Here is a 21,734-nt window from a genome sequence, read left to right on the forward strand (position 1 = left end):
ATGAAGAAGATGGGGAGCTCCTCAGATCTTGAGGAAACAGACCACACGGAGGAGACAAATGCTTCTGCTGAAGACTCACACAGTGAGGACAACAATCATTCCACCCATGAAAACAGTCAACGCATAAAAATAAAACATACCAAGTATACCATTTTTGGTTCGCCAAAAACGAGGGGTCGTCGTTTTGGTAAAGCAGACAATGAACGTGAAATGGCCCCCATGGACTCTGTCTATCAAATAGAAAGCAAAATTATATCTCCCACAATTAAGTTTCATGTAAACTTTGAAAAAGGAAAACATGGTAACCAGTTAACCAGGTAGGTTTGAATAGTCAGTTTTTTTAAAGGTACTTTTATGTAGGATGATTTTTTGATGAATTTTTATAATTTTAAACCAGGGACAAATACATTTCCAGGACAAGCTACTAGATGTCACCCAAGTATAAACTATTTTTCTTATTTTACCTTTCCTGTCAAAAAGATCTCAGTTTATGCTCGAGTATACACCTAAGTTATTAGGCCTGATTTGATGTTTGCTAGATCACTCAGCTTCACTGATGAAAGTGTACCCTCTCCAGTCTTGGAGAGCTTTAATAAATCAGGATCATTTTGGAACTGTAGGAGTAGTAAAAAAAACTTTACTTGGGTTGACCAGATAGAAAAATAGAAATAGACCAGATATGACCAGATAGAAAAATCATGTTAACACTCTGTTTGCAACAATTCAACAGGCAAAGTTCCTCTGTGGAATCTACAACCAGCTGTAAGGACAGAACATTTAAGTTGTACGATCGGACCAGAATATTTGATGCGGTGGCCTATGGGGATTGCGAAGAATTAGATGATCTTCTGCTTTATTTACTCCGTACACAGAAACGTCTTACCAATAATGAGTTTAAAGGTAACACATTGAAATACTTTCCATATGTGGTAAAATCAGAATTGAGTTTACTATTGTATGTATTCTTCAGAACCAGAAACAGGAAAAACATGTCTACTGAAAGCCATGCTGAATCTATATAATGGGAAAAACAACACTATTCCAGTCTTACTAGAAATTGCAGAAAAGACAGACAATCTGAAAGATTTCATCAACGCAGCATACACCGACCCATATTACAGAGGTAAGTATTACTTGTATTATATATTAAGTATTTCCTGTAATTTTTGCTCCCTAATTAATAACTGCTCCCTCCTAGTTTGTTTAAAAGGTTCAGCTTGTGATTACAATTTACAGAACATGACCTGTGTCATTCAATGTCCCATAAACAGAGTAGGCTATTAAACTGCATTGGATGGTGGCAAGATGACTGAAGCAGAAATAAATTCTCATTATTATGGGTGAGATTTGCCATAGTTGGCACCCAGTTACGTATTTGTGGGTGCCCTGTAGTGATGAGGAGTCCAGGAACCACTGAATCCACTGAAGATGCCATCTTTGCCGCCAACAACACAGCGGATTTCCAGGTCCATTGCAATTCTCTTCAGTCATTAGACAGCCACCGATCATGTGACTCCTGCTAGTGTAGAGTAATTACATTGTCCCCACCTTCTGGTGCCACACAAAGAACATATAGGGCCTGATTTGTTAAAGCTCTCCAAGGCTGGAGAGGATACCCTTTCATCATTGAAACTGGGTCATCCAGCAAACCTGGAATGGATCTGGTCCAGGATTCAAAACATTTGCAAGTAAATAGCAAATGACTTTGAAGAAGTCCATTCCTGCTTTGCTGGATCACCCAGCTTCACTCTTAAAATTGTATCCTCTCCAGCCTTGGAGCACTTTAATAAATCAGACCCATAGTGTCTGCTGCTAATGTCTTGGTGGCAGATACCAGGATAGCTTCAGAAGTCTTGTGGAGTCCATGACAAAATAGGTCAGAGCTGTTTTTGTGGCACAAAAGGGGGGACCTTTACAATATTTTCACGGTGGCTCTAATGTTAAAGGATGCTAGCTGGGAAATCTCTTTGGAATCTCTGCACCCATCCCAATTTTTTATTCTAATTCTTCCTGTGACATCTTTCTGTACAATGAAAAGGAAAACTCCAGAATGGAAAGAGATGCTCTCTCATAGTAGCGCTAACAAACTGAATTTGGAAATTCAGATGCAGAGATTTTACTGACAGATGTAAGAGTATGTCACTTGATTTAACCAGCAACCCACTCATATCTGAAATGATGGTTGAGTAGATCGACCTTTTCATTTCAGAAGCTAGAAAATGTCCTCATTGTTACGTTTGTGTTTAGTGATTGTTATGGTTTCTTCATTTCCACAAGGTCAGACTGCTCTACATATTGCCATTGAACGAAGGAACATGAACATGGTGGAGCTCTTGGTACAACATGGAGCTGATGTTCATGCAAGAGCAGATGGGGAATTCTTTAGGAAAGCCAAAGGCCGGGCTGGATTCTACTTTGGTAAGAATATTTTTTTAAATAGTGCTGTACATAGACAGAATAAAATAGTTACATAGTAAGTAAGGGTTAAAAAAAAGACATAAATTCATCAAGTTCAACCACTAGGGAAAAAAACATATCCCAGATATAAAACCCTATGGACATAGTTGGTCCAGAGGAAGGAAAAAAAACCCTGATACAATTTGCTTCAACAAGAAAAAAATTCCTGATTCCATGAGGCAATCGGATGTTCCCTGGATCAGCAGCCTGTTATCTTTCCTTAAAGATTCATTACTCAGTTATATTCTGGACAATGAGTCTACTAGTGGATTTATCTGAAATCACCAAGAAAATGTAAAAATTTAATCCAATGAGAAAAATGTGTTCATTTTGGTAAAAAGTGGTTTTATGTGTGGTACAAATTGTGAAAATAAAATATCTTAATTATTATTAGGACCCATTTATAAAATATTAACAATAATAAATAATAATCAATAAAAAATTTAAATATCTCATCCTTCCAGGGTCAATTATTATTTGATATTTCTCCTAGTTTCAGAATTACATTTTAAAATTTGCTTGTAATATTGAAAATTAGTGCAACTAAACTTACATGACATTTTTAACTATAGCTTTAAATAAATGGAAGCTATAATGATGTTAGGTGCACTGGCAGCCCATTCAGAATTAACCGAGCAAAATCAACCTATTTATTTATTTTTTGATATAAAACTTTGCCAGGTTATTTTTTTTTCTATGCCAAAAACAATATTCTCCGTCCTACAGACATAAGTAGAAAAAAAATTCTCCAAAGTAAGAAAAAATCTCTGCCATTAAAACATTCCTCTTTATTTCTCATAATTTTGGCATGTTTCATAACTTTCATAATGGACAGCAGCATAGACAGAGAGAATAAATCTCTCCAAAGCAATATGAACACCGGTAGGCTCAACAAGTGTTGGAACTTCAAATATATAGAAAAGTGTAATACATTACTAAAAGTTGTTAGCAATTTTAACAATATGTTCATCTTTCAAGCTCACTGGCCCTAATGAGGCAGATTAAACAACAGGTGTACCCCAGCTGTGGGCACACTAACGGCTGAATGGGCATTCTGCTATTTAGGATTCTTTTTAGGATTTTGTATTACTTCTGTTCCCCAATGTGTTCGGCCTTCATTAGGTATGAATATTAGCCTATTATCATCCACAGTCATTCTTTTTTTGAAGCTCCAATAAAATGGGTGATGTTCGACCCCTAAATCCTGTTTGCCCATTTGATGAAAATGTACATTATGTCTTTGTATGTAAAATCTACCACTCATTACCAGTTTTAGAAAAACTTTGATGCCTAAATGTTGTGATTATACTTCTAGGCTTCTGCATGATAGTGACATACATAACGATTTTCTGTTCTGCATAGGGGAACTACCTCTATCTTTAGCAGCATGCACAAACCAAATACAGATAGTCCAATACCTCCTTCAGAATCAATACTCCCCGGCCAACATTGCCGCCCGTGACTCCTTTGGAAACACAGTGGTGCACTCCCTGGTTGAAATTGCAGACAACACAGTGGAAAACACAAAGTTCGTCACCAAGATGTATGCAGAAATTTTGGTGCTAGGTGCACAGATCAAACCTTCCCTTAGACTGGAGGATATTTCCAACAAGAAAGGGCTCACGCCTTTAACTTTAGCAGCAAAAACTGGTAAAATTGGGGTGAGTTACACAGTATTTGTGTTTTATTTATCCAATACATGATATTCATGCAGCTAGCAATATGACATTATTTGTACCTGTATAGGTGTTTGCTTACATCCTTCGGAGAGAAATAAAGAATCCGGAGTGCCGACATCTTTCTAGAAAGTTCACTGAATGGGCCTATGGGCCGGTCCACTCTTCACTTTATGATCTATCTGGTGTGGACACCGTTGAGAACAACTCTGTGCTTGAGATTATTGCCTACAGTAGTGAGACTCCGGTAGGTCGTTATGTGTTCAATTTTCTTTTTATAACATGTACATGATATGGCAACATTAGGGTCCATTCAGACCTATACATTGTAGTAACACGTAGCAAAACACAAAATGCATTTGCCATGTGTAAGCTACGTTACAAAAATGGTTATTACCCATAATTCGGTGGCTCGCCATGGATAGAAAGCCCTTTCCAAATTATTGTGTTGCCTTGATGCAGCATATGGTAATGCACAAAATACTACACATGTGTTTGCTACAGCCTGCTGTTGTTGGTCCCTACATGCCATGGTCCCTCCTATTTATTAAAACCTCCCATCAACCCAAGTGTATGGTATAATCCCCCTATGAAAATAAATATTCCCATCTGCAAAAAGAATATCCAGTTTCTTAGATGTACTCAAAATTACATGTGCTGGACCCTCATCTCCAACCCCACCCATCCTTTCTAACGCCGGTAAGTAGGCATTAACACTAAAAACATATAGCTAAGACAGCCTCTAAAAGTGCCTAGGCCTCCTGATTGGATATACTGACTGAAAGAGCAACCATTCAGTTAATTAGTCATGTACAGAAGAAAATAATAAGGCTGCTATTGTATACTTCAATTTGAGAATACATGTAGTCCCCAAGTTAAGGGCATCCTTCATATGGACAACTTCCTATATAAGGACTGGGCTTCCCTGCTCGCTCGTATGCAGGACGGATGCTTGATGGGGGGAGGGGGCGGTTTGCATGACTTGCAGAACAAATATTTTGCTAAACACAGCTGGGGTTGTGGGTGATCTTATAGACTGAGCTCTTGTGCAACATCTTGTAATTCTTTAATGACCAACACAAATTCTGCATTTGGTATTTTTTGCATATCAAAGCACAGTTTGCTCCAGAAGTTGATAAATGTCTAGGCTCCATAAAGTTTTTTTTTTTTTTGCTTTATTTTTGATTAACTCACAGTGAGGATTTTATACAGTAACTGACACCACACTGCCTAATAATATGTTGGGACTAATATCTGTCCTAATTGCATTTATTAAAATATTATACCTGTTCCCACTTACATACAAATTCAACATAAGAACAAACCTACAGTTCCTATCAAGTATGTAACCAGTGGACTACCTGTACCTGTTTCCCGTCTGTGTCTGGCTTCATTATTATTATTATTTTGTATTTATAAACTACTGAAAATATTACTTTGTAACACTAATTTTGAGCAAGCATTCAGTTCAGGAAAGTCTAAGTGAAGTGAGAACGCTCAGTGCTCGATTTATAAAACTAGTAATATGACATTCCCTCAAACATCGGTTTCCCAAGAAGCTGGGGGGATTCCTTCGGAGGAGGGGCCCTAAGAGAGGGGATACTGTCACAGATCAGCAGCACAGCTGATCTGGTACTTGTTGTTCACCAGATATTTGCCATATCAGCAGCAATTGTCTCCTTAGCTTGCTTCTAGCTCCTCTGTCCAGGCCTTGGAGGTAGAGCTGTGTTCAGACTGACACTCCTTGCCTTTGCAATAGGTGTGTTTACCCAAGGCTCCAGCTTGTGTCTATTTCTAAGTGGGGATTCCCTGGTTCTGACTTTGGCTTGTTTTGTCTTCAATTGTTTGCCACCTGCCCTGGTCCTGCTTTGGTTTTCGAGATTGCCTATCGATTTAGTACTATGCTTTGGTTCCATCTGCAGTCAGCTGCCGCCTGCACGGGTGTGTCTGAAGGCTGCAACCTGGGCGCCGTCTGCAGCAATGTCCATCACTCCTTGCGGGGTGCTCTGGTGAACACCGGGCGGTTCCTTAGACTCTGTGCCTCAGCTCATACCTCCGCCAAACGTGCAAATTACACAGAGGGTCAGCTTCCCCATACTTGACCAACGCTTCCGGGAACGTCGCCAGGAACGTGCCGCGCAATATCCACAAGCTTCGCTATCTCTTGTTAACTCACTAGATTGCTTTCCTGTAGCTTCTTCTCGAGGAAGTTTTTACCTGCTGAGAAGAATTACACTTTAGGGCATCGAGAGCTACTGGATGTGAAACTTGCACTGGAGGAATGGCGTCATCTTCTTGAGGGAGCTCTCTTCCCTGTCACGACTTACACAGATGATGAGTTCTGATGTACCTCCAAACTGCCCAAAGACTTAATCCACGCTGGGCCCTATTTTTCTTTAGATTTGATTTCACACTTACCTTTCACCCTGGGACTAAGAACACTAAGGCAGGTGCCTTGTCTCGATCCTTTGATTCTGAGGATACTGAACCTGAACCTGCACATATCATTGATCCTTCCAGAATTCTGTTGGCTGCCCCTGTACTCTTGAAAAACATTCCTCCTGGAAAAAAATTTGTAAAAAAGTCTCTCCATTCCCATAACCTTGCATGGGGGCATAATTCTAATATTGCCGGTCACCAAGGGCTGCGAAAGACCTTTGACTTCATCTTACGCCTGTATTGGTGACCAGCATTACTTCAAGATGCTAAAGACTACATTGCTGCCTGCTCCAAATGTGCTCAAAACAATGTCCCAAGAAGATTACCATCTGGTCCACTTCTTCCTCTGCCCGTACCTAAGTGTCCTTGGACCCAAACTTCTATAGACTTTATCACAGACCTACCTCTATCAAATGGTTGCACAGTTATTTTGGTTTTAGTGGAGCGTTTTTCCGAAATGGCTCATTTTATTCAGTTGAAAGGGCTTCGGACAGCTCCAGCCTTGGCTAAAATCTTCCTCCAGGATGTGTTCCACCTCCATGGTCTTCCCTCCAGCATAGTCTCAGATCGAGGAGTTCAGTTCACATCTCGTTTTTGGAGGGCCCAGTGTCATCTGTTGGAAATTCAGCTGGACTTCTCTTCTGCCTACCATCCTCAGTCCAATGGTCGGACTGAAAGAGTCAATCAGTTCCTGGAACAATTTCTCTGTCCCTATGTATCAGCCAGGCTGGATAATTGGAGTGAATTACTTCCTTGGGCTGAGTTTGCTCATAATAGCCGTGTCAGCGAATTTACTGGTTTCAGCCCTTTCTTCCTGACTTATGGGTGTCACCCCAGAGTACCTCCTTCTGCTCCTTCTGGTTCAGAAGTTCCGGCCGCATCAGAAGTCAGAGCCAGTTTCCATAAAACTCAGGGGTATGCTCAGAGGGAGTTGCATAAACCCTCTCTTCGCCACAAAAAAATGGGCAGATAAAAAAAGGAGCCCTGCCCCTAGATTTCCCCTGGGGGATAAGGTCCGGTTGTCTACCAAGCATATATGTCTTTGGGTTCCATCTCCCAAACTTGCTCCCCATTTTATTGGAACCGTCTCTGTTTTATCGAAGATTAATCAGGCGACCTATAAGTTACGGCTGCCCCCCAGTCTTCGGATTCCCAACTCTTTTCACATGTGTCTCCTGAAGCCTATCATTCTCAACCATTATTCCCAGGAATCCCCTCCTCCTGTCCAGGTGGATTCTGAGGAAGAGTTTGAAGAGTCCATCATTGGTTCTAGACTGCTCCGTGACAATCTGCAGTATCTGGTCCATTGGAGAGGCTATGGTCCAGAAGAACGATCTTGGGTATCTCACGCAGATCTTCATGCCCCGCTGCTGGTGAAGGACTTTTATAGGCGGTTTCCCAAGAAGCTGGGGGGATTCCTTCGGAGGAGGGGCCCTAAGAGAGGGGGTACTGTCACAGATCAGCAGCACAGATGATCTGGTACTTGTTGTTCACCAGATATATGTCAGATCAGCAGCAGTTTGTCTCCTTACCTTGCTTATAGCTGCTCTGTCCAGACCTTGGAGGTAGAGGCGTCCCCGGACTTTTCTATTTGTTTTATCTGCACCTGCTCATCCAAACTCGGCCCAGCCTGCCTGTTAGCCTCACTATATAAGCTGTGTTCAGACTGACACTCCTTGCCTTTGCAATAGGTGTGTTAACCTAAGGCTCCTGCTTGTGTCTATTTCTAAGTGTTGATTCCCTGGTTGTGACTTTGGCTTGTCTTGACTTTGATTGTTTGCCGCCTGCCCTGCCCTTGTCCTGCTTTGGTTTTTGAGATTGCCTATCATATTGGTACTTTGCTTCGGTTCCATCTGCAGACAGCTGGTGTTTGCACAGATGTGACTGAGGGCCGCAACCTGGGCGCCGCCCACAGCAATGTCCATCGCTCCTTGCGGGGTGCTCTGGTGAACACCATGCGGTTTCTTTAGACTCTGTGCCTCAGCTCATACCTGCGCCAAATGTGCAGATTGCACAGAGGGTGCACTTCCTCATACGTGTTGAAAATCTGTGACACTGCCATTGAAACACAAAGTTTTCTGTAATTGTTTTGAGCAAATAGCCAAGAAGTAAATTAGGGTTGACGTGCTGTAGCAGTTTATTTCATGGCAGAAGAAAATGAGGATTATGTTTGAAATTGCATGGCAGGATACAATATTTTACTATGCTGCAGTTAGGCACATAGTGAGGTTGGTTTACTGAAGTAATACAGGATAATTATTTATCAAATAAACCCTTTACATGGGATATTCAACTTAGCTTGGCAAATGAGATGAAACCCTGTTGACTGCAATCATCCTAATATGTATGAGAAAAAAATTGTTTTTTTCATTCTCTTTACACATGATTGGTTACCCTTTCCAAATAGATTTTTCACCATATTTATGTTATTAAGGGTAAATTTACTTTGGTAAGGTAACATCCTGACCCGCATTTTTTAAATAAACTCTAATATATCATATTGTCTGTTGTTATATTGTACATTATATCTTCTTTAGAATCGTCATGACATGCTTCTAGTGGAGCCTCTCAACAGACTCTTACAAGACAAGTGGGATCGCTTTGTTAAACGTGTATTCTACTTTAACTTCATGATGTATGTGGCATATCTTATCATCTTCACCATAGCTGCCTACTACAGACCAGTGCAAGGAAATGTAAGTCTGTGTTCATCAGCAATGTTTTACTATTAATAATATTGACTAATCAGTATTGAAATATTTCTAATATGTTTCTTAGCCCCCATTTCCAATAGAAAGCAAGCTTCGTACAACAGGCGAACTGATCACTGTTTTAGGAGGAATCTATTTCTTTTTTAGAGGGGTAAGTTATCACACCTAAAGGGCTCACATATCATAAACTAACTATGAGGATATATTGAACTTACCCAGACTCTTTGAATACCCATTCTTATATTAGCATGCCTAACTAAACTGTGCAAAGACCAATAGTAATATATAATATATAATTATAATATATATTAGACTATACAATATTTATATTACTACTCTATACAAATCTAAAAAAAAGTTGATGCCTTACAAACATTGGTATTTACACCAAAATTCTAGATTATGCCTGACTGCTGCAACCATTAGTTGACCATAGTCAGATGAAGGTGTTGTTCTCTCCAGACAGATTTTTTATATTTTACAATAAATAAAAATAAGGGACATTTATTTTGGCTTTGTGACTATGTGGCAGATGTACAAAACTTGCTGTTGTTATATCTAAAAGCTATAAGAACCCTTCAGGGAATTGAACCATTGCTGCCCATCAAAACGTAGGCTACGTTCAGTCTAGTAATACTCCTGTGGTTCACATCATTTAACTGCCCCCTAAAAAGAGGTTTACATTGGAAATAAATTGGGACTGCCTGTTCATTCACATTTTTAAGTGTTTGTGGTAGGTTGACACACAGTTTCTCAGATACTTTATAAGCATCCTAGATAAAGGTTAACAGCTACAACCGCTAACAAAAATCTATATAGAGTGAGAAATGTCTGGGAGTGGTAAACTGCTTTAATTGTAATAGAATATTGTTTTTCCTTTTCAAATCTTAGCTTAAAGGGAAGCTTGGCAAGTAAAATCCTTGTTTTTGACCTTTAGATCCACTATTTTATTCAGAGACGTCCAACGATGAAGGCACTAGCGACTGACAGCCACAGTGAAGTCATGTTGTATGTGATACATTTTTATTCTTTTTTAATTTTTCTTTGGGGGGGGGGAGGGGGTAATACAGTCCCTGAACACTGGTCTTGTGTCTAGAGAAGTCTGTGATCCATCACTGGTCACATAATTAACCAATGAAGAGATCTATTTATCCTCTTCCTAAGAAGATTAACAAAAAAAATCTCTTTTGATTAACTAAACTAAAGTAGAACTTTAATGAAGAAAGACATTAAAGGATAAAATAACAAAAATAATGTTTGATGCAGTATTCTCATTTACCCCAGAGATTTCCCTTGCAGTACCATTTCTCTGCCAGTAGATGTCCTCAGTAAGATGACCAGCATAATTAAATCCACTACCTCCAAGCCCAGTTCATCCTAGACTTAACCCAGCTTGAGAGTGGACAGTAAAAGGAGAAGCAGCACAGTGATTAGCTCATCCAAAAAAACGTTCCTAAACTCTCAGCATGTTTTTGGATGCACATAAATTACCTGCCCCCTCATGCTGCTTCTCCCTATCACACTCTAGCCCTGCTATTCAGGGATTTCAAGAAGCTGATACAAGACACATTCAGGTACTTTTAAAGCTTGCATTTAACAAAAATGATGATGTATCAATAATCAGACAATTGCACTGTCTTTTATATCTGAATATAATTTAATTTTAAAGTGCACACCCAACCAAAACTGTTTTGTTAATTTTTAGATAGAGTAGAGGAAGGAGTAGAAAACACATCAAGTTTTCATGGTATCTGTTACATACAGTATATTAACCCTAATTTTCTGTTCTATTAAGAATGATTTCACTGTCCTGGAAGTGAGTGGGAATCTCTGGCAGCAACAAAGACAGAATTAAAAATGTTTCTTCTTAATAAAGTAGAGAAAGGCTGGCTTTTTATTGCTGTGTGTGTCAGTGTTAGAAAGTTTCCCTTACTACCTGTCTGGTAAAGTTTTGTCATCAGAACAATAAATGAGAGGAAATTTATGGACAACGGTACACCTAGACAGGGATCCTAATCACTTCTACTGTATCCAAAACCAATGCAAATGTATCTGGACTTGAAGATAATTATTTAAATGCCACCTTAAAAAATGATGAGCGCCATAATTTCCCAAATGTATTTGCAATGTGTTAAATATGCCATTTAGTCACTAGATGGAGCTGCACACATTATTTCCTTAGTCTAATTAGTTTTCTTTTCTACCTAAAGTGTTAAAAATATTTTGGCTGAGATTTGGTGTTCTTAAGCCACACTTTTTGTCTGATTTATTAAAGTTCTCCAAGACTGGAGAGGATAAACTAAAGGATGGGGGAACCTAGGTGATCCAACAAACCTGGAATCGACCTCCTAAAATCATTTGCTTATATTTGGCAATTGTTTTCAAACCATTTATGGTTTGTTGGATCACCCAGGTTCCCCCATAATAGTCTATTGTCTTTTGGAGAGCTTTAATAGTCCCTTTCTGGCTCTTGGGGGTAAAAGGCAAGTGATCCTCTTGAAGCGAAGGAACTTGTGTTTAGTTTGGGCTGCTGCCCTTTACTTGGGGTTAATACAGTTATGTACGTCAGCACTTCAGCAGTATCATTCTCTGTCTTTTCCAAGAGCTCACAATCTAATGATCTCTTTACATTCCAGTGTTCATCATCAATTGTTTAAAGGTGTTATAAAGAAATGTCATGTGTAAGTTAATGTTATTCAGAAATGTCCACAGCTGATTATCTCCATGTCAAGCAAACAAATCACATCACTAAACAAAAGATTAAATCTCCAACATATAAATATACTTAATAAGAAATCCTTCCAAATCATATGGATAAGTACAATCATAGAAAAAAAAGAAAAAAAAAACATTCGCTGAGAGAAAAAATTCGAGATCTATCTAGAAGCTTTTAAATTTTTTTTTAATTTTAAAGGTATTATAATAAATACGTATCACATGATAAATAAATCAGCTATTACTTTGGGTTCTCAGATTATGTGGTAATAGCTTTGATGTTTAACATTTCTTTCTAGAAAATATAAAGCACCTATCAAATGTTTGGACACACTTTCCTAGTCAAAAGTCTGGAGACCTTCTACATTTTATAATATTATTGAAAATATCCAAACTTTGAAGCAACATATGTGGAATTACATACTGAGTAATTAACAAACCACCTTTGGAGGTGGTGGCAGCCTTACACCCTTCTGACATCTCTCTCGTCATCTGAAATGGTTTTTCAGCAGTTTATAAAAAGTTCCAAAGGTTCTGAGCACTTGTTGGCTGTTTTACCTTCATTTTGCAGTTTACCTTGTCCCAAATCATCTAAAGGTTTAGGTTGGGTGATAGTGGAGGCCAGGTCATCTGATGCAATACTCCATCAATCTCTTTCTTGGTCAAATGGTACATAAATAGGCTGGCATTGTATTTGGGGTCATTGTCTTGTTGGTCCCATTAAGTGTAAACCAGATGGAATGGACATCTCACTGCAGGGTGCTGGAGTAGCTGTGCTGGTTAGGTGTGCCTTGATTTTTTAATAAATCACCATCAGGACATAGTTGATGGAGTTTGACTGATCTAATGTCCGTTCCTGGTGTTTTGGTCAAGAACTCCTCTTTTCTTCTTGTTCTTCCTCGGTAGTGGCATCTTTGCAGCAAATTGTCCTTGATTCATGCAGTCTTCTCATGTAGTTGATGTTGAGATGTGTCTGCTACTTTAACTCTGTGAAGCAATAATGCAGGCTCTAATCAGAGGTGCTGTTAATTTGTGGTTTCTGGTACTGGTAACTCTAATGAACATATCTTCTGCAGAAGAGGTAACTTAGTCTTTTTTTCCTGGGGCAGTCCTCAGGAGAGCCATTTTCATCATAGGATTTGATGTTTTTTGCAACTATACTTGAGGATGCATTTAAAGTTTGTGAGATGTTTTTATGTAAAAGTAATGATGGACTGTGATTGCTCTTTACTTAGTTAAGTGGTTCTTGCCATGATATGGAGTAAAACAATTTATAAGACACTGTAAAGAACTATAACAACGCTACCTCTCAACAACACAGCTCATGGTATCAAACACATTAAGATGACAAGAAATTCCAGAAACTCTTGACAAAGCACACCCAATAAAAGAAAACCATTTCAGTTGACAACCTCAAAAATCTAACTGTCTACTCACTGTGCATGTGTGAGATCAGCAATTTTTTTCTATTGATATAAGGACTACTTCTGTGCATGCCCGAGATCAGGACATGCACAGAAGGAGCAGCCAAGATGCCAAGACCCTACCTCAGGCATCCCGGGAGGCTTTGTGTTCCATTCTGTCTTAATCGCTGTGGCAAACAACCATTTTACTTTAAATAAAAGGGTTGTCTAAGAGTTAAGGTCCACTTTAAGTGAAAGCCATACTGTCCAGGAGGAAAAATCGCACCGTAACTGCTAGGGCAGAAGAATAAAAACTCTTGACTAGAATTGGGCTTTATTGCTAGCTATGCTGCAGTGTAGTGCAGTGATCATAAACAATTCTTAGCCTTCACGTGTACTCTCTTTGTCTCGTTTATTTTAGCTTTATTCAGTCTGTCTTTCTGCTGCTCTCTGCACTCCTGTACTTTATTGGTCGGCATGAATATGTGGCTTTTATGGTGATTTGTTTAGCCATGAGCTGGGTCAATGTGCTCTACTATACCAGGGGCTTCCAGCAAATGGGGATCTATGCTGTGATGATTGAAAAGGTCAGTGATGTCTTGTTCTCTGAAATTATTAATTTTATTATTTGCAGCTTTTAAAGCTTTTTGGCTACAGTCATGTTATTATCGTTATTGTTGTATCTATGCAGTCTGATTCTAAAACCCTTTCATTGTGTAGGAATTCTAAAGCTTGGTTCAGAACTGTTCCTGTGCAGCTCCAAGTAGATGGAACCTTATCAGCCACTTGGCCACCCACACCATGGCCCTGGTTTGTAAGGAACCACGGTTTGCACATTTGAAAGTTGGTGGCAGTGAGCAGGACTGAATCACTCACTGCCACCCTCATTCTTCCTCTATTGGACCCAAGGAAGCGGTACAGTGGTGTCAGGAAGTGGTAACAGTGATGAAATCTCATCACTAGTCTGAGCAAACCTTACCCTTGGCATCTCCCAAACCCCCTGCCAAATCCAGACACAGCAAACTGGTCAAATTCAGTTGCCTTGTAGAGTTAAATTTAACTGAGATGAATTCCATTCTCATATCATGATGATAATGATAAGGAATGTGGACCAATATACAGTAAACTTATATCTGCTCCATTCATATAGCCTGCAGTGCTACCTGCATTTCTAGCTGCGGCTACACTGTGGCTAACTAGCACTTAGATGTAATTGCATACACAGTTCCCTTTTCAGCCCTTTAATATTTCCTAGTGATTGTGCCAATTTCACGCCTTCTGTCCTGATAGGCTTGACTTTACTGCATTTGTGGAGGAGCAGTGTTGCCTGATTGGGACTACAAACACCTCCTCAACTTCATAGGTGTCCAATACGTCAGAGAAGATGGCTGAGAAAGCTAATACCATTGTTTGAAAAATAATTATAACTGCATTGGAAATTACAAGCATATTGTGTTTCTGCCCAGATAAACACATTTTCTGTGTATGAAAAACACTTATTCTGAAAAAAAATAACTATAGATATCACAGCAAAACAATTGGTAGGCTGCAATATATTAAATTTTTGTTCTTGGGTTTGGATAAACTTTAAAGGTGACTTTCAAGCTACAGAATACTGATAGAGCCCATACCTTCTGGGTTTCTGGGAACACCTTTTAGCACATAGAATGTGGGGTATAGGACACTCCCCTACTACACTCCCCAGAAATACAGACAGCAAAGAATGAATTGTTGTTGAACTTAAATAGAATAACAAGAACAAGCACATGCAAAGCAGATGCAAACTTAGAGAATAAAAGCTATGCCACTAAAACCCATAATAATTCAGCAGGAAATTGTACGGTCAGTAAAATAAATCATTGTTATTCTGTCTTGCAGATGCTCGTAAGAGATATGCTCCGCTTCATGTTTGTCTACATTCTGTTCCTTATTGGATTTGCTGCAGGTAGGAGGAGGATGGTATGCTTTCTAAAAGTATCATCTACTTTCTTAAGTCACCACCCTTTGTAATGTTCTGAGTCACAGTGCTACCTATATAATACTATATTACATCTTTTATCAAAACAATGCTAATGCTTCACACATTTCAGAAGCTAATAAAGGAAATGCTAGGTGTTGGTTTCAGTTGGGTTTTAGAAGTTGCCAAAGGCAAATATGAGGTCAGATAAATATGCATCTCGGACTATTTAATGGATAATGCTTAGTGTATTGTGCTGGGTTTTTTCATAAATCTTTCTTTGCTATATATAGAATCCCTTAATCAAATTCAAGATTAAAAAACATTGTATTCCAACATTAAATTAGTTGGGCAAAAATATTTTTATTCTTTCATATTTTTGTGGTTATCAATTAACTATTTTTTTTATCTGGCAGCCCTGGTGACTCTTATCGAAGATGGAGATGGCACTAGGAATGACACCAGTTATTCATACACAAAGCGTTGTTGTAAAGCAGATCCAGCTTCTTACAACAGTTTGTATTATACCTGCCAGGAGCTATTTAAATTTGCCATTGGGATGGGAGACCTGGAATTCACAGAGAACTACAAGTACAAGACCATATTTGTCTTCCTACTCATTACATACGTTATTCTCACCTACATCCTTCTGCTGAACATGCTGATAGCTCTGATGGGAGAGACTGTGAACAAGATTGCTCAGGAGAGTAAAGGCATATGGAAACTGCAAGTACTGAAACTTTTCACTGATTTTATATCTATTTTATAGTGTGACAAAAAGAGATTTGGCATCATTAGCCTGCAATATTTAGTAGATTTTAGTATTTAGTAAACATTCAGCCAAGTCATTGTAAAATTAGAACTCTTCATCTATATTCTAAATCAATGATTCAAAAAATATTGCAACTTCTTGAGGTTCCCTTGTATCACTGCAAAGAATTATAAATGTGATTGCAAATCAACTCATGGATTCTATAGAGAATGGTGCATTAAACTTGAATTATGAAAGCCAGTATCATACTGAAGTTAGGTTTGCTTATGCTATCAATTCCCTAGTTCACCCCCCCCCCCCACTTTCCCCATCAACATGCTAATGAGTTGGTATGATTGAAAGAAATGAAATCCAACGAACAAAGGAGGTGGGCCAGAGATATTTAATTTGTGAAGGAAAGAGCTAGGTGATGCTGTATGTTAGTCAGAAAAGGAGGTAGTCTTTTTCTGACTTGCTGCTGCTTCTAATGCACATTGCAAGAAGCTCACAGTTTGAAATATTATCAGAGTAAGCTATTTCAATCAAGTACAAGAGCCTTTGCTATTGTGTAAAAAAAGGAGCAGGATGGCCTTCCATTTTAAGGTGTTCTGTGCCCTTTTCATAACCTATGGAGTATCCAACCAAATATTCATAGCCAATTATATATTTTATTAATTATAAGTGCAGTGAAAAAAGACAAATATGTTGACAACAAAACTTTTTGCTTTTTCGTGGTAAAAAGGGGCTATAGTTTTCTTTTTATTTATCAACAGAGTGGAAAGGTTAGAGCCCTTTGTTAATTTTTTACTACTGTTACCCATTCAGAAAGTTTCACCTTCCCGATCTGCCCTGGTGACTGATGTTACTGAGCTAGAAAGTAAATAAAACATCCAAAAGTTTACAGTTATTATCAGAAGAGAAAGTGCAGAGAACAAAGTTCTGGCCAAGTTGGTAGCTTGGTTTTCCAATTATTGTCCATTCACAGGCTTGGAGGGGGCAGGTTGGTGATCAAGGTGTATTGTTTAACTGCAATAGAGAAAAGTGTGGTCACTGACATTACTGTGCTATCTGGTGGGGTGTCTCAATCCCAAATATAGATGGATACTGTAACCAATTCTTTGCAGAATATGTTTTGTAATAAATTCAGCTACTTGCCTGGAGTTCAGCTTTAATAAATTATTCTTCAGCTGCCAAGGGAGCAAGGGATTGTCAAAATGTGGGCAGCTTGACCACAAATCCATAATGCTTCAATTTAAATACAGAAGCATATAGTCAGACAAAGTAGGGTGAGCCCACATTAAATTATCATTATTCATATGGCAGGTCTGCATAGTTCTATTAAGCAACAATATTATGATATATTATGCTTACACTGATTAGTATCTATTTATTGTTTTACAGAGGGCAATCACTATACTGGACATTGAAAAAAGTTTGTTGACCTACTTTACAAACAGATTCCGATCTGGAAAATCGGTGCTGGTGGGATTAACTCCTGATGGCAAAGAGGATTACAGATGGTGCTTTAGGTAAATTTAGGTTTATATAATGTTGGTCATTATTAACAGACAATATGCATTTTAGGAAACAGAATACCTTCTCACTAAAGTATTGCAGCATTTGCAGAACAGAATCTGCTTCACCATAATAGCCCTGATTTGTTAAAGCTCTCCAAGGCTGGAGAGGATACATTTATATCAGTGAAGATGGGTGATCCAACAAACCTGGAATGGATTTATTAAAAGTTATTTGCTATTTTTTAGCAAATGTTTTCAATTCCAGACCAGATCCATTCCAGGTTTGCTGAATCACCCAGCTTCACTGATGAAAGTGTATCCTCTCCAGCCTTAGAGAGGTTTAATAAATCAGGGCCCATGATACAGTTGGAGGCCAGGAGATGAATCTAAATGTGAGTGGTCTTGGAAAATGCAGAGAGTGCTGCTGATGTAATAAAGTCAGTGCTGCCCTTGTCATCATTGAATTTAGGTGCAGAGAGCCATGATGAAACCTCAGGGGTGACATCAATATATTCTGCACTCGCAGGCATCACTCAGGGCAAAACACTTTCCAATAGGTAACATAGCAAAAAAGTTTTTAATAAGTGTTTTATTTCAGTCAGCAATCTTTATATTCCTGTATCTCTGCATAATAAGCTATGCAATTACATGTAATACTCACTTACACTCCAGTGATTAATGTTGGTATTCCTCCGTATCACTCACACCCTTAAGAACACCTCAGTTGTGTGTCCTTACACAGATTTGTATTTGCAAAGGAGAGGGAATATGTCCCAGTTTTGTTACCTATTTCTGATTATCGAGTGCACTACATCTAATTTTGTGACTTACTGCACTGCTATGCACATACCCAACATAGCTGCTGAAACAGAAATGTGGAGGTAACAGTAAGTGATTTCAGTTGGGACTGTTAGAATTTTAATTTTTATACTAGTTATTATTGTTATAGGGCTTTAGCATAGATGAGAGGACCCTAGGTGATCAGTCCATACATTTTTTTTATCCAAGCCTGGAAAGGCACAAGACAGCTGAAACTTTTCCTAAGGAGATCTTCAACCAAGCTGTACATAGACCAGCTAGGCAAAAGATGAGGCTGTGTAAAAGGTTATAATTGCTATCGTTCTACTGTAATATTTCTGGATTAGGGCATGGCTATGAGAAATAATTTTACATTGCTTAAAACTGTATCAGTATATAGAAGAGAATTTGGTTAAAAACAGTGATATAAGTCATACATTATAGAGTTACATGTGTAGCGGGGTTACATTCCTTCCACGATTCACTCACATATGGTGGTCGTAATGACAAATAAAAAAGTTAGGTTTCAACTCTAGACTTGTGTATGTGGCACTTCTTTCTCACACACACATTCACATTGGCACACACAAGAAATAGACAGTGAAATTTGTACTTTATTTTTAAGTAAACTTTTGACATTACTATGCTATATTCAGTACATTAATTATTTATCCTGTAGTCATATGATAATTTGTAATTAAACAGATTTTGATTTCAACAGAAGAGTAGAACTACTCTTGGCCACTAAGCTCTAAATGGTATTTCCAAAAGTTATGAAGTACCAAAAAAAATATTCTACAGCAGCTGTTGCCAACCAGTGCTCCGCGGCTCTGGCCGGTGTGCCCCTGAGCGGGGTCAGGTAAAGGTCCCTGCTTGGGGGGAAGCACCGGCCAGAGCTGCGGACCATGTCCCCCATACAAATTGCAGGCTCAGGGGAGTGGACGGGTTGTGTCTCTGGAGAATGCGCTGGTTCTGGCATCATGACGTCACTCAGGGGAAAGTTTCATCCCCTTTGAGTGACTCAGTAAGTTTAGTGGTCCGTTGGTCCGAAAAGGTTGGTGACCACTTTTCTACAGGGACTGGTTGTTTCGTTAATTATGGGCTATATTGATAAAATGTGATCAGACATTCCTTCGTGGGAATCTTCCAATTCTATGTGTTTCAAAGGCAGTAACTGATTTCCATGAGGGAATGTGAGACTCCCTGAGCTTTTATGAAAATCTTTAAATCAAAAAACATCTTTCACATGTATACATTTTTTGTTTGCAGAGTTGATGAAGTAAATTGGACCAAGTGGAACTCAAACTTAGGAATAATCAATGAAGATCCTGGAAATTGTGGAATGATGAAAAGTCCTCTGAATGCTTCAATTGGAATAACAAGAGGTAAGGAACACACAGAGATCCAACATATATATATGTTGTATGTTTTATATACATTCTTATAGTATAGTCAATATGTAGTATAGTATATATACTTTGCTTACCACACTTTAGGTTGCTTACTTTCAAACATAAATCTGAATTATTTAAAGAAAGCAAAACCATTATCAATGTTTGCAATTATATTTTAGGAAAAACTTGGAAAACCTTAGTACCGCACATTAGGGAATTCAGCATCAAAGGGAAGAGAGGGAAAGAGCCTGGAGAAACCAATGTGCAGCTACAACCCATATCAGAAGGTTTGACTGAACAGGAGTCCTTCGATGACGGAACAGCTAAACAACTATACACTGGCTAGGCTGATATTTCTTTATGCTTTGTGATTTATGAAGGTTGTGCACAGACTGATGTTTAACTGTAACATGCCAGGAATAGGTTATTTATATCACTGATCTTTATGGTGGGCACAAGTTTTAGCTGGAAAAAACACAACGTAACACTCTCATGTCATATTACCCAAAAAGATGAGGTGGGTACGGACACTGTGATCTTTATGAGCTTCACCAATGCATCTGCTTGCTGCATGGTTGCTTCAGTGACACTTGGGACTGGAGGAGTTGCCAGTCTCTGTAGCCATACAAAAAAATGGTAGACATTTGGCCATATCATTGCTTTCCATTCCTGTTCACCTAGTGTTCAGTGAAATGTTCCCACCATTCATAGCTTTTCTGAGGGCCCTTAGTAAAGTATCTTTTTTTTTTTGTTTACAGATTTTCTGGTGATAAGTGTATTTATTTGGATATAAGATTGAGATTTAAGTGGATATAAGGGTCGTTGGTTAAGCAGTTGGACCACATAACAAATTTTGATCACCTTTGTTTGGACTATGACCCAGGAGATAAAGAGATTTTCTTTCACTTGCAGTGCAGAATCACATGGGCATTTGTGTGAATGATTACAGAGCCAGTGAACTTCTGCCAGTCGCTGATCAACTGCCTCTTATATGTTCTTAGTGCTGAAACAAATGAGAGAGCCCTACCTCATGTTCAGGATTTTGGCAGGTTGCTTGTAGATTGTTTCAGAAGATGATTGTTCTGTATTCTGTTGTAAATGGCACTTATTCCCTTTATTTGCAAAGGAGTGATATAATTTGCCTGCACTATATTATTTTTTATTGCAATGCCCAGAGGATCTTGGAAATATTTATCCAAGCAGATAGATTTTAGACCATCCTAAACCTGGCCAGGCTATATATAAAGATGGGGAAAATACACTTTTTACATAGGGCTACACTTTGATCTATTTGAGTGGGAAGCTCTATTGATTGTTGCACCAGTTTATAAAGATTTGAAATGTTATCCTTTTAAACCATTTACTTGTCAATCAATAAATCTGCTTTTGCAAATATATGTTTGATGACATTTGTGTTTGCATTCTTTACCACTGTAGTAACAACAAAATCATTTCTAAAGTATTTGTAAATAAAATGAACCACAAATATTTATTATTGTTACTTGTTATGTATCCATTAGTAATGTTGGACCAGGGTACCTATGAAGATGAGATGTACCCTAAAGTTGTGCACATAGAGCACTTAAACAGGATATAAGTTTGTCTTACTTTAAGGCAAAGTTAACTAAGAATGGTTTATCAGATTGTTATTATTATTATTATTAATAATATTAAAGAGGATTTATATAGTGCCAACATATTACGCAGTGCTGTACATTAAATAGGGGTTGCAAATGATAGATTAATACAGACAGTGATACAGGAGGAGAGGACCCTGCCCCGAAGAGCTTACAATCTAGTAGGTGGGGGAATTTACACACAATAGGAGTGGGATATGTAGTGGAGGGAAGTAGTGATGGTTTCAAAAGACAGAAGAAGATGTGTAGGCAAATTTGAAAAAATGGGTTTTGAGTGCT

The 21,734-nt window shown here is 38.5% G+C and overlaps 1 protein-coding gene across 1 annotated transcript; it reads left to right on the plus strand.

Annotated features, from left to right (window-relative positions):
- TRPV1 (transient receptor potential cation channel subfamily V member 1) lies at positions 1-21,152 on the plus strand. The gene is made up of 15 exons (XM_072399265.1): positions 1-317; positions 731-900; positions 971-1,123; positions 2,278-2,418; positions 3,820-4,118; positions 4,204-4,380; positions 9,110-9,268; positions 9,351-9,434; positions 10,221-10,291; positions 13,823-13,988; positions 15,280-15,346; positions 15,775-16,088; positions 17,511-17,638; positions 19,694-19,809; positions 19,998-21,152. Exons 1-15 carry the CDS (start codon positions 1-3, stop codon positions 20,162-20,164), a joined length of 2,529 nt encoding a protein of 842 aa, XP_072255366.1. The 3' UTR covers positions 20,165-21,152.
- The last annotated feature ends 582 nt before the right edge of the window (positions 21,153-21,734 follow it).

The sequence above is a fragment of the Pyxicephalus adspersus genome, chromosome 1 (assembly GCF_032062135.1).
Source record: "Pyxicephalus adspersus chromosome 1, UCB_Pads_2.0, whole genome shotgun sequence".
NCBI lineage: Eukaryota > Metazoa > Chordata > Amphibia > Anura > Pyxicephalidae > Pyxicephalus > Pyxicephalus adspersus.

What these genes read in the sequence shown, in the direction of transcription:
- TRPV1 (XM_072399265.1), top strand. Translation starts at nt 1, where the DNA reads ATGAAGAAGATGGGGAGCTCCTCAGATCTTGAGGAAACAGACCACACG. An exon ending in CACCGACCCATATTACAGAG is followed by an intron (nt 1,124 to 2,277) that starts GTAAGTATTACT and finishes CATTTCCACAAG; the next exon opens with GTCAGACTGCTCTACATATT. An exon ending in CCTACAGTAGTGAGACTCCG is followed by an intron (nt 4,381 to 9,109) that starts GTAGGTCGTTAT and finishes TATCTTCTTTAG; the next exon opens with AATCGTCATGACATGCTTCT.